Raw genomic sequence first — 17,743 nt, 5'->3', positions numbered from 1 at the left:
AATTCATTGATAAACAGACATGGGATGAAGACGTTTAACTGGCAGTAAGCGCAAAGAAGCAGGCTTTTAAAACTTAACACCAAACAAGGGCAGAGTAGGGTCTACGCCAGTACAAGTGATGCAATATGTAGCAAAAACTGCTGTTGCCAGAGCAAAGGAACATTATCAAAAACTGTATCACATGTTGGATACACCAGAAGGAGAAAAATCTTGTCATCGAACTACGCTACGCAGGATATTGTAAGAAATAATTTTCATGGTCATCCGAATTCATGAACAATTACAGTTCAAAATAAAAAGATGATCCACCTATTCAATACACTGTTATTATTGAGGTAATTATATGAACTTCAAGACCTTGTAGTGCTAGTTTCAACCTAAGACTAAGGTCATCTTCAGTCACTTAACCTTAAAATTGACTACCACACAACAAATTCTATACAATAAAACAAGTACTGGATACATCTTGCAGATTAAAAGACTGGGTACAAAATGTACACTTCCTTCTCAAAAAAGATGAAACAAAACATGAAAAATCAACATACCTGATGAATACAATAAATAGAAATTACTAAATGTACGTCAAATCTGTTTTCACATGTGCTTGTGCATGCCCTCCTTTTCTTGACCTAGCTTATATATTCCTTTTTTCCACATATCCAGTTCCCATGGTTTGGATCCTATATTCACACAAGTATCATATACCTTCAGCTGGCCCCATGGTCTAGGGGTAGCGTGCTTGCCTCTCTCCAAGAGGCCCTGGATTTGATTCCCTGTCAGGTTAGGGAATTTTACCTGGATCTGACAGCTGGGTTGAGATCCTCTCAGCCTACGTGATCGCAATTGAGGAGCTATCTGACTGTGGGATAACATCTGAGAGGATTTGTCACGTTGACCACCCATCACTCCGAAATGTACAGGCCTTCAGAATAAGTAGCAGACGCTTGGTACGTCTAGGCCCATCAGGGCTTCTGCGATGTGGCGTTTTGTTTGAATCATATTCCTTGTTAGTCTTCAAATATAAAATGGTCACAATCCACTCTTCAGAGAGTTCTGCTAATTATTCTGTGACTGTCATACTCATCAGTCAGAAGTGCACACAGTATATTGTTGTATGTTTGTTTGTCCAACCCTTGTCACGTTTCTCTACGGGGTCGGGTATGAGGTGAGATTAATTTGTTGTGACAGGTTTTTATGACTGGATACCCTTCCTGATGTCAACCTCATCAGAGGAGTTAATGAGATGAAATGAATGACGTGATATACGATGATAGGAAGGGAAAGGGTGAAACCCAGTGCCGGCACATAGCCTACTCCTGTCGAATAGCACCAAGGGGTCAGCTCAAGGCTTAGTGTAGCCATCTGACAGACGAATCACTATCAACAGCGCTATGTTCCCTCACTCCATATAAGCACTGTGGAGAGGTTTGGAATTTAATCCAGGTTTTTGGTATGCAATCTAGTGATTAGAAATTGTATATGTAACCTCTCCATTGGGTAAGGTTACAATTAATAGGTTTAATGAAGAGAAAATGTTTGCTACCGTTGTGCATTCACCAAAAGTACTGTACACGAGGCAAGTCAACATGTACGAAACTAAATTTGCAAGCACATTAATCATAACATTAAAACGAACAGGTAAACCAACATGACAGTAAAGAAAGGATAACCGGGAAGCGGCTGGGAACTATATCCAGGCGGTGGAAGGTATTGGTAATACTGAAGAAGCGAAGTCAATGTAATCCTAAACTTTACTTAACAATTTAGCTGCAATTTCATATATAAAGCAATAGCCAATATACCATTAAAATTTTGACGGCATTATTTCAACAACTATTACAATTTACAGTTTACATGAGGGTAGCATTTAGTTATTAAATTTCTTTTATACCGAAACATCACACATCACGTTCCACTGTCGTGGCGTTACCTTTAAAAACCCAAAACAGTTTGAAATAAATGAAAGGAAGGTAACGTTATACTAAAGTGAAGAGGTTCATCTAAGGAGAAAAATATTTACGTATAATCATGGAGCAGAGCATCTTCAGTGGGTAGCCCCCTCAAAAACACTTCTGAGAAAGGGGTACCCAACCTAAAGATGAATATTCCATGATGAAGCGGAATGAACGAGACAGTCCCGAGGAAAATATTACTTATAAGGATTATTTCGAAAAGCGTATAACATTTAATTTAGAAAACAACAAACGGGAACTATCTCTCAACAAGGTGAGGTGACTTACCGAAATGGCTAAATCATAATGATAACATTTGGAAGCAGAAGGAAACACAGGTACGCTCCGGCAAGATATAATTAAATGAAATACTACATCTGAAACTGAATACCTGAAAAGTTAAAAAAAAAAAAAAATCAAGTGCTTACCGGATGGTGGGGCCAAGAAGACCCGTACCATGGATGGTGACCGTTCCCTTCAGTGGTCAAACAGAAAAGACGCCCTCGCAGAGCAAGGCTCCAGCGACAACGCTTCTCCCCGGAAATTATGAAATCTTACCACGGCCAATGAGCGTACGATGTTTTCCTTCACCTACCAATCGCATTTCCTTTTATTTTCTCCAATAGGAAAGCAGAAAAAAATAGTGCTGACAAAGAACATTTAGGAAGCCTTGAAAAATTTCTAAATTGGTGCAACTTTACGAAACCGGAAATCTCCCACGCCGATGTGGCGTGTGTGGTACAGTATGCACCAGAATTACCATGACAATCAAATAATCTTAAAATCATATTAACTTCAACAAATCAAACAATTCCAAAATTCACATACTGAGGAGAAACCAACACAAACAATTGAATAAATACTTTACATACACAATTCATCGCCGTCTTCCGAGTCCAAATAATCAAATCCCAATAATCACAACAGTATACAACCACCTCTTCTAACCTGCCGGCCAACATTCTGATGGTGAAAATTTTTTCGACCAACCACAATATCAGACCATTTAGATTTCAACGCCTTAACGATCATGGCCACCAGGTGGGCATAGTACATTGTTGTATGCTTGTTGCAAATATACTTTTGACGGTTCGCGCACATAGCGCTCGTCTTCCTATTCTGCCGCAAGGTTCAGAAACTGCATTTCTAGGCTTTGATAATTTTTGCCTGCGAGCAATGCTGGCAAGCTACTGGAATTGCACTTCCAGCTGCCGAGGGAGGTTTTTTGACTGTAGCTCTAAAATTTGAATGTTCGGCTTTAGGAAATCTACATATCCCTTTTGAATAGTTTTTATTCGTATATTCAACAGCACATTTTCTTGCTTAACACATTCTCCTTCTTTGACCCCTGCAGAAACATCTTAACCCGCTTAGCGCCAAGATCCGATCTATCAGATCACAGGTTCCCACAAAATTGTTAAGTTGATCTGATCTATCTGATGTCTTAAGTTTTATCATGATTCGTACACAATTTTAGCCTTTGCCTGACCTCTAGTGGCTAGTTATGTAGATAAGAGCCTGGATGATTACCCATTATTGCCATCAGAAGTCTCTGTAAAGATTTCGTGAAGAAACAAAATAATATTGAAATGCACTTTGAGCATGTTGGTAAACAATATGGTGTCAAGGAAGTGTGTATTTGTAGCACGGGAAGATGATGATTACTTACGAGCGTATACAGGATTATTCCAATGATGATGAGGATATTGAGGTAGGTCTTATGGCGACGATGGGATAGGAAAGGCCTAGGAGTTGGAAGGAAGCGACCGTGGCCTTAATTAAGGTACAGCCCCAGCATTTGCCTGGTGTGAAAATGGGAAACCACAGAAAACCATCTTCAGGGCTGCTGACAGTGGGATTCAAACCCACTATCTCCCGGATGCAAGCTCACAGCTGCGCACCTCTAACCGCACAGCCTGACTTTGCATACCGATTTTCATTAAATTCTCCCCAGCCGTTTTCTCGTGATGCGTGTACATACATACATACATACAGACAAGAAATTACGGAAAATTAAAAAGTGCATTTCCTTGTTACTGTGGACACAACTGATACAGAAATACCATCCTTTTTAAATTCTGAGCAATGTACAGATAAAACTCTTCTTTTTTATACATATATAGATAGTAGGTGGTGTGTGTGATGACACTGTATAACTTTTATTCAAATTTCAAAAATACTTTTTAGAAAATGCTTACAGAATTTGGATTTTATTATTTTTTAATTGTGGCAGCCTATAAAAATATATATTTATATTTAAGTTTAGGATTTTTATATCAACTGTAGGACGTGTACCATTATAATGGTTAGAATCAGAGCAAATTTCAGTATGCTATCGCCAACGGTTCAATTCCTACGAATATTTAAGTAAATGGCATTAAATATGCTTGGCATTTTTCGCAAGAGTATGCACTTCAGGCCTGGCACTAAGAGAGTTAATGAGGTTTTACTGTATCTGAAGAGATGTTTGGGCGATGAGGAGCCATAATCCCTGCGACACGCTTTAATCATATCTTTGTTGAGGGCTGCTTACCTCCAGCCTGGCAGACCGGTACTAACATCTCCATTTGGAAGGTAAAGAAAATGTCGGTGAATGCTCCAACTATTGCCCAATCTGCCACTCAGAAAAAATCTTTGAGTGTATCCATGACTGTTGCAGCATTGTGCAAGTTTCCCAAAACCAGTGTGGATTCGTTAAGGGGCTCAGCAGAACTGATGCAAATCATGCTGCTAGCCTGCTTGTTGAAAATCACAGAGAAAGGAATCAGCTTCTACACCTGGCATTCCTTGATCTTGAAAAGGCCTTTGACAGAGTACTGGATTAGCTCATCTGGGAAGTCCTTCAAAAACATAATGTCCCAGAAGCCTATGTGAGATATTCAGATACTTTGCTGCCATGTTGCAAGTAAGGTATGCTGCCCAGTTGGAACTTCACTTCCTTTTCCTATCAATGTTGGAGTACACCAAGAAACAGCACTCTTACACTTTCTGTTTATCTTGTCCATGGATATTGTAACAGCTGATAGCCAGACATCTCAGCCATGAATCTTTTTGTATGTTGATGAAGTGTTTCTTGCTGATCGAACCTGTCAAACTTTAGAAGATCAGGCTCTAAGCTACAAAAAACACCTATGCGAGAATGGCTAAAATATCAACAAAAATGAATATTTACAAATCGATGGTACCATCAGTAATGGTAGTTGTCATCTCACTAAGAATACACTGTTTAAACACCTTGATTCGCTTATCACTTTGGATGGAAAGATGTTTCCAGACACCTGAGCATGAGTTAATCCTACAAGGCTGAAATTACGCCAAGTCATTGGAGTGCTACGTGATAAGAGAGTACCTAACCACTAAAAAAGGAAAGTTAAAAAGTCCATTGCTCACCCAGTGGTCTTATACAGCTCAGAATGCTGGTTGACATAATCAAAGCATGAGCAGGTGTTTCATGTAATGGAGATAAAGATTTTGTGTTGGTCTATGGGTATTACAACTCTAGTCTACATCAAGAATGATGTAAGGGGAAGGATGGGACTGACATCCATTAGAAATAAAATGTGGCAAGCACGGCTCAGCTGGTACAGGCACATCATTAGAAGTGATTACAACTCTATGGTAAAAACTATGTTCGATATGACCCAGGAGAAATTAAGCCTTGCGGCTGCCTGATGAAACAGTGGCCTGATATAATCAGAGGATTTGGACATGACTGGAACATTCATGAAGTGCCTGGTGGGCATTTATCCCATCTTTTGTAAATAGGCATAATTGATCCACTATACAGCAGAAATGAAAGTTTTAACTGCCCATACTGACTCATTCGCTACAGATAAGCAGTTAGAGGTAATCCAAGTATGCAGCAGCATACCGTTGTGGTAGTGCATTAGAACACTATTCTGTCTGACTTCATAATAGTTGCTTATGTTTGTGAGTGTATACTGTGATCTCTAATTAGTGAATTCATGAGACTGTTCATTTGTGTTTGTATCTTGCACAAAGAGAATTGGTGCAAATAAGGTGGCAGAGGTTTTTACACCAGACTGAATTACCAACATCATCATGTGAAGTACACGAGCAGGAAGAGAAACTGCAAACACTACTTTCAGTTTGATCAAGAACTTTGGAGGCATCACTATCACTGAAATTGTGGAGGATGAACTGGTGCAGATGCCTTTTGAGAAAAGTACTGATGTTGAACCTGTTTTTGAGCCTTTGAATGATGATGTAGCTTAAAACTGTTCCTTTTGATTATATGAAGAAAGAAATTGAAACAAAAAACATAGGATAGTAATAGAAAACAATTATGCATCACTTAAGGAGGGCCGACGACAGCAGCCACCTTGTATGAACAAGGAACAAATCATGAAGAAATCAAGGACTTATCAGAGTAAATCTGATCTAATCTTCAAGATGCAAGTGATAATCTAATGGCTGTGGGTGATACTGACATAAGGCAGTGGGCATACATGAAGGTTAGAGCCCTTGCACTGACTTATTTCAAAGCTGGATTGACCTGGGTTTGGAATTTCAAGGCAGTTCACAAGACTGTTAGTTTTGAAGTTATGCAATTTGTAACTTACAAACATGCACAATTATAAGAACAGACTAAAAATTCTGGATTGCATTTGGTATTGAATTCACTGACAAGATTGTTCATAATTACTCATCATGCTGGAATTATGAATAGCAACCAATCTGGATTTAATTATTAAATTCACAGAGACTGCATATTATCTAGCATAGGTGAAAGGGACACAACTGTCGGAGTGCAATCAGCACCTGGAATATCATGTTCGTACATAATTCAGCCCATTGTATCCAAGGAATGTAAATTTCTTTTTATTGTCTTACAAACCAATTAGCATATTTGGTCCTCTTGTGCAACATGATCATACCTCTAATGTATATATAACTAGTTCAAAATCGGGCAAAGTGGACAAGAAACTATCTCTCTTCCAATGTTGGAACAAAATGCTTCCTGGTTCTAGATTAATTTTCACTTCATCAACAAAATGTGTTTGTAATTCAGAATAAACACATACAAAATAAACACCAGTTTTTAATCATAAGAACACACGAAAGTCCAAAGATGCTTTACGAAAACACCCCTCCACAGAAATTTGCCCACCCATTCAATCCTCCTTTTGTCTAGTCCAATAGCCCTGATTTTTGTCAGCAGTCTCCCATCATCTACTCTATGAAAAGCCTTGGATAGGTCAATAACAAGACAGTCCATTTGAAATTCTATATCTTGATGGAATCCTGCAAGTTGAGCCTTACTGAAATGACATTTCCTAAACCTGAACTGCCTTCTTTCAAACCAGTTAATAATTTTAAAAACATTTCATAGAGCCTTTGCAGACTGAATGCTGACAGGCATAATGGTCTATAATGGAAATGTATGTACATCTAATATAATCAGAAAGAATGCTTTTTCAAAGCTTATTTGCAACACATGCAATGGCAGCTAAAACATTACATTTTTATTCCATTTTAGCCACCTGAAACTTTAAGAAGATAAAAGCAATTTGTACAAGTCCTGTTGTCTTGTTCATTCCTTATTTTCTAATTATTAAAAAACCCTGGTTACTTTTTCTTGTCTGTAAATCCCCCTCTAATTCCCAATCACCACTACTGAACACATGTCAAGCTGACTTATCTGTAATTAACCGGTATGCTCTTTATGTTTATCACCCTTTCCTCTGAACACTGAGGCTACTACAGCTCCTTCATGCAAACAGTAATTGGTAGAGATTCGAATGTGGGTACTCATTTTACCGCAACCAATTTGCTATTGTTTCCGACAGAATGCTCTGCTCTGCAATATATCTACTGTGTAGGTTAATATGCCAACAGTGGCTGCCTGTTTACTTAATTCTGACATCTGTGCCATGCCACGATGGATTTCTAACCTATCCTTTGGGTGCCTGCAATCAAATTTTTATGCAGCAATAAATTAAGTAGTTCAGTTATGGTCTTAGTTCCTTCAGGCTAGCAACCCGTCGGAAGGACATTTGACTGCTTTCAAGTCTTGCAAAAAGTAAAATGCAAGACCGTAATGGGTCACATGGCCCGATACTTGGAAGGAAGATGATGATGAGTTATGGTACTATATCCCAATTCATTGCATTTAGCATATCCCCAGAAATCCTATCATTTCCAGCTGCTTTTCTAGCTTTCAAATTTTATATCATTTTCTAAATACGGGGCATGTTTTTTAAGTAAGGGCCATTTGAAAAAAACTACACAACGAAAGATGTTTTTCAAACACCACATTTATTTTCAGATTCTACATACTTACCTCTACTTTTCAACATAGCCCCCAAGTTTGTTTAAACATTTAACATACCTTACAACTAAGTTTTGAATACCCTCTTCATAGGCACTTGCCACCTGCTCAGATAACCAAGAGATCTTGATCTTGCGCTGGGACAGAGTCTGTTTGATATATCCCTATTATAGTCACTTCCTCTATCTGGATCTTATCCTGATGTTCAACTATCTTAACTTTTGTTTACTAATGGTTTAACATTGCGTCACAGGCATTTGGTGCCCCAAGTATGGGAAAGGGCTAAGATCGGAAACGTAGCGACCATAGCTTTAACTGAGGTACAGACCCAGCATTTTCCTGGTATGAAGATGAGAAACCATGGAAAACCACCTTCAAGGCGGCTAATGTTGAGATTCAAACCAGTCATCTCCTGAATCCCAGCTCAGAACTACTCAACCCTAACTGCAAGGCCAACTCACTCACTAAATATATTAACATACGGCTGACAAAATACTTCTGCCTTCTGTAAATCCTCACATATACACTCCCTGGGGTCATTTATGATTTCTGGAATGTGCTTTCTGGAACCTGTTTAGGCTTTAAAGAACCTTAATTTTTCACTAAAATTCATATGACTGCAATTATGCTTGCCATCATTATCCTTAGCTGACATTTTTGCTCCTTCATGCAAACAGTAATTGGCAGCAATTTGACTGCGGGTACCCTTTTTTCTGGAACAGTAAAAATATAAGAAAATGATACCTGCAGGAGCAGAGAAGAGATCATTTATGCTTGCCAGGAACCCACCCACCTTTAGAAGTATTCTTACTTATACAGAATAATTAATTTTCTAGCAAGTTCCTTCAATCATCTCTCTTTACTTCCACAACCATTCCAAACTCTATCCTACACCACCTTCTTAATCTTTATTTCTGTGCTATAATATCGTGGGTCTTTATCATTTCTTACTACTTTTAAAGGTACATACTTGTTTTCACACTCCTCAATGATTGCTTTAAAGCCGTTCCATAGGCTGTTCACATTTTTACTTACCATTTTCTGCTAATCATAATTACTTTTTTTTAAAACTCCCTTATGCCTGTATTAAAAGGTGAGCATAGGATAGGATGGAGAGCTGCATCATGCCAGTCTATGGACTGATGTCCAAAATACATGTATATTTCAATACCTTTTCATCATCTTCATTATTAAATTTAAGTCTTCAGGAGTTGCATCAGCAAGATGGATCATGTGCTTTAAATCTTCCGTAAAAATCATATTTTTGGATTCTGGTTCTGAATATTCTTGCATTTTTGATTTGAATTTTTCCATCATATTGGCAAACTGAGTATGTATACTTTCCCGGCTTTTAACATAGTTGTCAATTCCCAAAGCACTTTGTGCATACAAGGTCCGAACTGAAACAAATAAAGAAACAAATATTAATTTGGAACAACAGAACTACTCTGTTCTGTATGTAAAGCAAATACACAGCACAAATAATTGCACACTGCACACAAGAAGGTGCAAAACATGGAATATCCCCTTATCACTTGAAAAATTCAATGTACTGTAAGGAATAGAAATTAATATGATGGTGGGATAATAAGTAAATGTAGATTTTGTTTGCCATGAAAGAAAAGGATTTAAACTTTATCTTGAATGCTGCACTGAAATGAATGCTTTCACCCTATCCAAAAGTGCTGGGGGCCAAGTGCTGATTTCAGGAACATCTCATTCTAGATTGTAGTAGCTCATCCCCTGACTTTATATATCAATTTTCATTGAATTCTCTCCAGCTGTTTTCTCGTGATGCTTGTACATACATACATACATACAGAAATTATGGAAAAGTAAAAAGTACATTTTCCTGTTACTGTGGACAGGACCGATACAGAAATACCATTCTTTTCAAATTCTGAGCAATGTACAGACAAAACTCCTATTTTATTTATTTATATATATATATATATATATAGATTACATAACATTTCTTGATGCGAATCTTGTTCCTAGCATGAATTCTATTATATTAGCTTTGTTGTGTAAACAACAGCACTGGTACGTAAAGTGTACGCCAGATGTCTCACAGCGATTCATAGCTTGTGTGTCAAAGGTTGCCAATACGAATCTCGAAGATAACCGAAGACTACCGATTCAGCACTAGGGAGCCAAAGTATCTAAAAGTTTTGCGTACTACCTCATACATAACATCATTTTAAACCTCAGTTTGGGTTGGAATGTTCAGATGATAATGATGATGCTTGTTGTTTACAGGGGCCTAACATCTCAGGTCATTGGCCCCTAATGGATGACGTGAGATGATAATTAAAATGTTAAAATGTATTCACCGACGAGAGTTTAAAATAAATGGTGATGAAAAATGATTATGAGATTGAAACAATCAATGGATCTAATTCGCAATGCCTTATTTTCTAATAAAAGTATAGAAAATAGAGATGATAATGGAATAAGGCATTGATTGGAAGTACAGATATATACAGTAGATATATAAAATTCACGTCAGAAGTTAAAACAACACATTAAAATACGCAAACACGAACTAAAATAGAGTCAAAGGGGTAAAATCGCAGTTAACACAAGTACACTAAGACAAAGGACATTATTACATGGGATAAAAAAGGCCACTATCCCTCATAAAACGAATGATGAGGTCTGCTGACTGCTCGTCATCTCGCAGGATGAGGGAGATGGTACTCGGGAACGTTAGCCTACGGCGCAGATCAACTAGGTCCATGCACTCCGCAAGGATGTGTACCACGCTAAGATAATTGCAGCAAGTACACACCGGAGGGGTTCTCCTTTCAATAGATGGGAGTGCGTTAGGATATCGTGGCCGATCTGAACACGACATAATACCACTGGTTCCCTCTGACAAGCCCGAAGGGAAGTCCGCCATACCTTCACTGTACCTTTGATCGCTCTCAGCTTATTTGGAAGTGGAGTGGTCTGTCACTCCATCTCCCAATGGGAAATAACCAGATGTCGTAGATGAGAGTTAATATAACTTGCTGGAACCTTGTAAGGCAATGGAGGCAGTGTTACCGCCTCCTTAGTAGCCTTATCTGCTAACTCGTTTCCCTCTACATTCTGTGATTCTGGTGCCGGCGACTGAACACCCGGTCAGTAGGTCCTGGATCCGCTGCACCAGAGGGTGTCGAGGGAAACAGGTATCAACAGACTGTAGCGAGTTCAAGGAGTCAATACACAAAGAGGGAAACAGGTATCCACAGACTGTAGCAAGTTCAAGGAGTCAGTACACAAAAGAAAGTATCGGCGCTCATCAGACAGTGCGTACCGCAGAGCTTCACAGATAGCATATAGCATAGAGCTTCGCTGTGTACACACTACAGGTTTTTGGGAGAGCAAAAAGAAACATATCAGTGTTGACAACGAACGCACAGCCCACTTTCCTGTCTGTTTTTGAGCCATCTGTGTAAACGATGACTGAACCTGGATACCGGCCAACAACGGACAGGAAGAGTCTCCAATAAATCGAAGGGTCCGTGTTTTCCTTTGGGCCAGTGTGGAAATCCAGGATTATTTCAGGTCGGCGTACTACCCAAGGAGGTACCCCACTTGGTTGTCTGACAAGGCAAGGAACCGAATGTACGTGAAACAGTCTATGACTGCTATCCAAGCGTATTTGAGCGGCCACGTTGCTCGAGGACTAGCCGCGTACAGGCGATGGTTTCCATTGTTGAATACGCAAGGATAGCTTGGGTGAAGTGGCATCTGTTGCAAATTTGCAGCATACGATAGAAGCGTTTGCTGGGCGCCTCAAGTGTAAAGGCGGCACACCAGACTCAGCGAGCAGGCTAGTAATGGGGTTTGTTCGAAAAGCTCCCATCGCCAACCTAACCCCACTGTGGTGGATGCTATTCAGTTTCGCAAGGACACTTAGTCTTGCTGAGCCATATGCTACACTGCCGTAGTCTAACTGGGATAAAATACGTGCCCGATAGAATCGTAGGAGCACCATGCGGTCAGCTGCTAAGGAACTTATATTCAGTTCCTGGGTGCATTTAACATTTAACTGCCGCATGTGTGACTCCCACAATAATTTGATATCGAAAAGGAGCCCAAGGAATAGGTGTCAACTACAGGAAGAGCAACATTTCCTAAATAAAGCTCAGGATGCGGGTGGAGACTGCGTTGTCGACAAAAGTGGACAACAGAGGTCTTTGCAGTGCAAAACCAAAATTTACAGGTCATTATCCTCATGGTTGTTCCCTATTGAATGATGTTATTCATAGCAATTATAATAAGTATTTCTTGACCACCTATTCAATACAAATCACCTTTACTGGTGTTTACAATTTCATAGAATTAATTTTTCTAAGGCACATGTTTTGCTTGTATAAAGAGCATCTTCAACCTTAATTTTTAATCTTATAATGATGTTCATGAACAGTCGTAAACATATTAAAAAAACTATAGTCAAAATTAAAATTACAGTAGTCTAAAAACCAAATTACATTACATCTAAAAAAACATTAAAGCAATTCTAAAAATGTGATAACATAAATAATTAAAATTATCACAATGTCAATTCATGCACGACGTTCTATACCTCGCAAATTTGCGTGGCATAACTTACTACCTACATTTGTAAACAAGTGGATCAGCATCTTTCAACTAGAGCCCACATTTGACTCCTGCACACATTCTGCATCCTGTCTGTTATGTTTCAAGCATTATGGATTATCGTGTTTACACAATTTAGCTTGTGGACACCCTATTTTAACTTACATTCTAGAAATACCACATCACATAAACTGCATTTTAATTTTCGTAGTTCCATAAGATTGGTGTTCACCTTGATGCTGTTTTTATAGAAAAGCATTTACTACTGTTTTTAAGGCAAAGATTCAATAATAGTTTCAGACAATGTTTTGAATTGACATTGTGATACTTTTAACTGTTTATGTTATCACATTTTCAGAAGTGCTTTAATGTTGTTTTTTTAGATGTAATGTAATTTGGATTTTTTTTTTATATTTGCTTTACGTCGCGCCGACACAGATAGGTCTTATGGCGACAATGGGACAGGAAAGGGCTAGGAGTGGGAAGGAAACGGCCGTGGCCTTAATTAAGGTACAGCCCCAGCATTTGCCTGGTGTGAAAATGGGAAACCACGGAAAACCATTTTCAGGGCTGCCGACAGTGGGGTTCGAACCTACTATCTCCCGAATACTGGATACTGGCAATTTGGATTTTAGACTACTGTAATTTTAATTTTGACTAGTCTTATTAATATGTTTATGACTGTTCATGAGCATCATTTTAAGATTAAAAATTAAGGCTGAAGATGCTCTTTATACGAGCGAAACATGTCCCTTAGAAAAATTAATTGTATGAAATTGTAAACACCAGTAAAGGTGATTTGTATTGAATAGGTGGTCAAGAAATACTTTTATTATAATTGCTGTGGAAAACTGAAAGCCGTGTTCTAAGGTCCACTGTTCCACTCTCCTAATAGCTTGCTCTGCGATTGCCATGTTACGCAAGCTATAGTGCAGAGCAAAATTGTCCACATATAGCGATGGTATTACTGCTGAACCAGCAGCAGCAACAATACCATTTATGGCAATCGCAAACAGAATGACACTAAGAATTGATCCCTGTGGGACTCCATTTTCTTGAACCTCGGACACGGAATAGACGGAGGGACAAAAATTTCACAATAAATACCGGCAGGTTACCTCGAAATCTCCATTGATGCAGGACAGAAAGGATACCATATCGCCATGTGGTGCCATAGGCCTGTTCTAAGTCAAAGAAAACAGCCACCAAATGCTGTTTGTGGAGAAACGCATCCTGGATAGAACTCTCCAGGCGTACCAGGTGGTCAGTGGTCAAGCAAGCAGCTTGGAAACCACATTGGTTACTAGAACAAAAGTCCTTGTTTCCCCAGACACCAAACAAGTTGGCGATTTACCATCCTCTCAAATAGCTTACACAGACAGTTTGTAAGACAAATAGGTCTGTAACTTCCCGCATACTTAGGATTTTTGTCAGGCTTGAGGGCAGGAATTACTATGCCCTCTCGCCACTGAGACGGAAACTCACTCTCTATCCAGATTCGGTTGAACACACGAAGCAGATATAGTAAACTATCCTCACTAAGGTGTTTCAACATCTGGTTATGGATATTGTCTGGCCCAGGAGACGTGTCCTTGCAAAGCGCCAAGGCATTGCGGAGTTTCCACTCCGTAAAGGGCATATTATAGTCCTCTGAAGCTTGAGTGGCAAAACAAAGGTGATGATGTTCTGCCTCCTGCTTTAGAGCGAGAAAGTCACAAAGTGTAATTCCTGGAGTCAGACACATCCGCGAAATGGCTGGCTAGATGGTTAGCAACTGAGAGTTGTTCAGTGAAGATACTGCCTGCAATGGAAATTCCCGGTACAGAAGTTGATCCTTGGATACCCGAAATACAGTTCAACAATAATAAAGGTGTTTTAATTTGTTCCACCTATTCAATACTTATATTTTCACTTACAGTGGTTACATAATTAGATTCTTAGTTACATGGGACATGTTTCGCCCTCAATTAAGGGCATCTTGAGCCTAAACACAATCATTAAAAATTCAACTAAATTAAAAGTGGAAGTTAAAAGTTTAGTCAATTATTAAAATTCGGAACATAAAAATGTGAAAAGTGATAAAATATAAAGATGTTAATGGAAAACTGTCTTATGATTAAATTATAATCTTGTCGGAGACTAAAACTTCTTCTTCTTCTTCTTCTTCTTTTATGACCACATAGGATCACTTTAGTCAGTCCGTCGTTCAGGTCTCTTTGAAGGGATTGTTCGGGCTTTGCAGTCCTCCCAGTACTTCTTCAGACGCTCCGATCTTCGTGCCCTTTCCTCAGTTGAAAATGTGCATGTTGTTGGTTTGTTTTGTGTAAGGGTAAAGCGGAGGTTTGTATTCTTGAGTTTTGTATTCAATTTTATCTTATTTTTGGTGTCTTCTGTTGTAAGGCCTATTTCCTTCAGATCCTCTCTTACTTCTCTGATCCATTTACATCCTGTTGTGGTATTTTTTGAGACGAGATTGTGTTGTACTAGTTGTTTCAGAAGTCTCGAGTCCTGCATCCTCATGATATGTCCAAAGAATCCCAGTCTCCTCTTACGCATAGTATCTGTAATGGGTTCTAGCTCTTTGTACACGACTTTGTTAGGTTTTAACCGCCACAATTTTTCAACAGATGCTTCTGCCTCACTTGCTGACGAATTTCATCAGCGGCCTTGGAAAGACTGTATTCATGACAATCAAGTTTATGCTTGTGTTCACGCCCTCATGTCGTTGGCTTTATATTATTACCACTTCGATTTTCCACTAATATTTTATATGAACTGTTTTAATTAGAATTTTAATAGAAGAAGTTTTAGTCTCTGACAAGATTATAATTTAATCATAAGACAGTTTTCCATTAACATCTTTATATTTTATCACTTTTCACATTTTTATGTTCCGAATTTTAATAACTGACTAAACTTTTAACTTCCACTTTTAATTTAGTTGTATTTTTGATGATTGTGTTTAGGATGAAGATGCTCTTAATTGAGGGCGAAACATGTCCCATGTAACTAAGAATCTAATTATGTAACCACTATAAGTGAAAATATAAGTATTGAATAGGTGGAACAAATTAAAACACCTTTATTATTGTTGAACTGTTAAACTTTCAATACGGACCTAAAATGAGGTTTATAACATGTAAATACCTGAAATACGTCGAAGTTTACTCCACACTTGAGACGATGGAGTATGTGACGTCATAGACGACACATATCTCTCCCACGAAGCTTTCTTACTTTGGCAAATAAGAACTCTCGCCTTAGCACGGAGTCTTAAATGTTACCAAGTTGGTCACAGTAGGCTGCCTACGATAATGTTTATGAGTGCGACGGTGTTCTTTGAGAGCTGCTGCAATGTCTTTGTTCCACCAAGGAACGAGTTGTCGGCGAAGAGTCCCTGAGAAGGACGGAATGGACTCCTCAGCAGCAGCAAGGATAACTTGTGTTATGTAAGTTATATCACCGTCTACAGTCCGTTAAAGACAGCGAGTGATGAGAACTTTGGCCAATCAAGCATGTTTATGAATCCATCGAGGAAGAGCCTCGACGGATTTTTGTTTCAACAAAGTAAGAATAATGGGAAAATGGTCACTGTCATAGAGATCATCGTATGTATTCCACCAAAACAGCAGAACCAACTTTCGGCTGCATAGACTTAAGTCTATGCGAGAGTATGTGCCATAACGTACACTGAAATGAGTGGGTTCACCTGTGTTCAAGATACATAAAACCAGCTCCGTTACTAATGTTTCCAAATCCCTTCCCCCTGGGGCAAGACATTTCAGAGCCCCATATGGGGTGATGGGTGTTAAAATCGCCCAATAAGATGAAGGGAGGTGGAAGCTGATGTATAAGGTCAGTGACATCATTTATGTAAAGAGGCTGGCCTGGTGGAAAATAAACATTACACACTGTTGCTATAACAAGCAGCGGTATCAGCACCGCAACTGCTTCCAGTGGGGTTCTTAGAGGAACCTCTTCGCTAAAGGTATCAGAACAAACAAAAATACCCACGCCACTGGACGCCCGGTGAGCATAATATCGTTCTGTCGAGTATAGCCTGAAATTTCTCAAGACCGTATGATAACCTGGTCTGAAGTTTGTCTCCTGAATACAGACTATACTCACCGCATACTCACTAATGAGCTGATGCAGCTCAGCAAGATGCCTGTCATAACCATTACAATTCCACTGTAACAGTGCCATAGTGTGGACTATAAAAAGAGTGTAGGTTATGAGCGACAAGATGCTCTTAAACCTAAGCACTATCAACATTTACATCCGAAGATATAGATGACAGCTCGACGTCCATCCCGTCATTGACAGAAGGCGGGACCGACGCCCAGAACTTCAACGCTTTCCGGGGGGGCGTGAAGTCCCCCTATGAGGGGAGCACACAGGTTTCGGAGCAGGAGTACCTGCTGGTGCAGACTCATACCCTCCGGATGGAGGGCACGATTTCCCCTTCGTAGGAGAAGTGCGGGAGCGTCCGGTAAGGGTGCTCCTCTTCTCCACCTTCTTTTCAAGTTTAGACGGGCTGGGAGATAATTTCTCAGCCCTGGTCGACTGGCCGACGCTCCGCCGGCGTGGGTACGGCTTTCACTGACCTCTGAAGGCGGGGAGACTTAGCTTCCCCCCCCTTTCTGTACCAGGATAGAACTGTCTGCCGGCACAGACTTCTTGGTGGTGGAAGGAAGGGTGGTTCCCCCCCTTCAAGCTTATACTCTTTGCGATTTTGCTCTCAGGAGCAACAGCTGCCTTGGGCGCAGCGATCATCAGTGGTAACGATGTCATGAAAGACGAACCTGGGAAACTCTGAGCTATCATGCTGTAGTCGAATGTACGGGCAGGTGTATTCATGGAATTAAACTTACGGTGCGCTGCCTGGTAGGAAAGACCATCCAGGGTC

General features: G+C 39.6%; 1 protein-coding gene across 1 annotated transcript in view; it reads right to left on the bottom strand.

Annotated features, from left to right (window-relative positions):
• Positions 1 to 17,743, bottom strand: part of LOC136874829 (pentatricopeptide repeat-containing protein 2, mitochondrial) — a 73,025-nt gene that overhangs the window by 50,029 nt on the left and 5,253 nt on the right. Inside the window, exon 2 of the mRNA XM_067148506.2 lies at positions 9,416 to 9,644. Within this exon, the coding sequence (XP_067004607.1) occupies positions 9,416 to 9,644 (229 nt within the window). The remainder of the gene's footprint in view (positions 1 to 9,415; positions 9,645 to 17,743) is intronic.

Source organism: Anabrus simplex, chromosome 5, assembly GCF_040414725.1.
Source record: "Anabrus simplex isolate iqAnaSimp1 chromosome 5, ASM4041472v1, whole genome shotgun sequence".
NCBI classification, from domain to species: Eukaryota; Metazoa; Arthropoda; class Insecta; order Orthoptera; family Tettigoniidae; genus Anabrus; species Anabrus simplex.
Note: the sequence above shows the minus strand (reverse complement) of the source record. Positions and strands in the feature narration are given on the sequence as shown.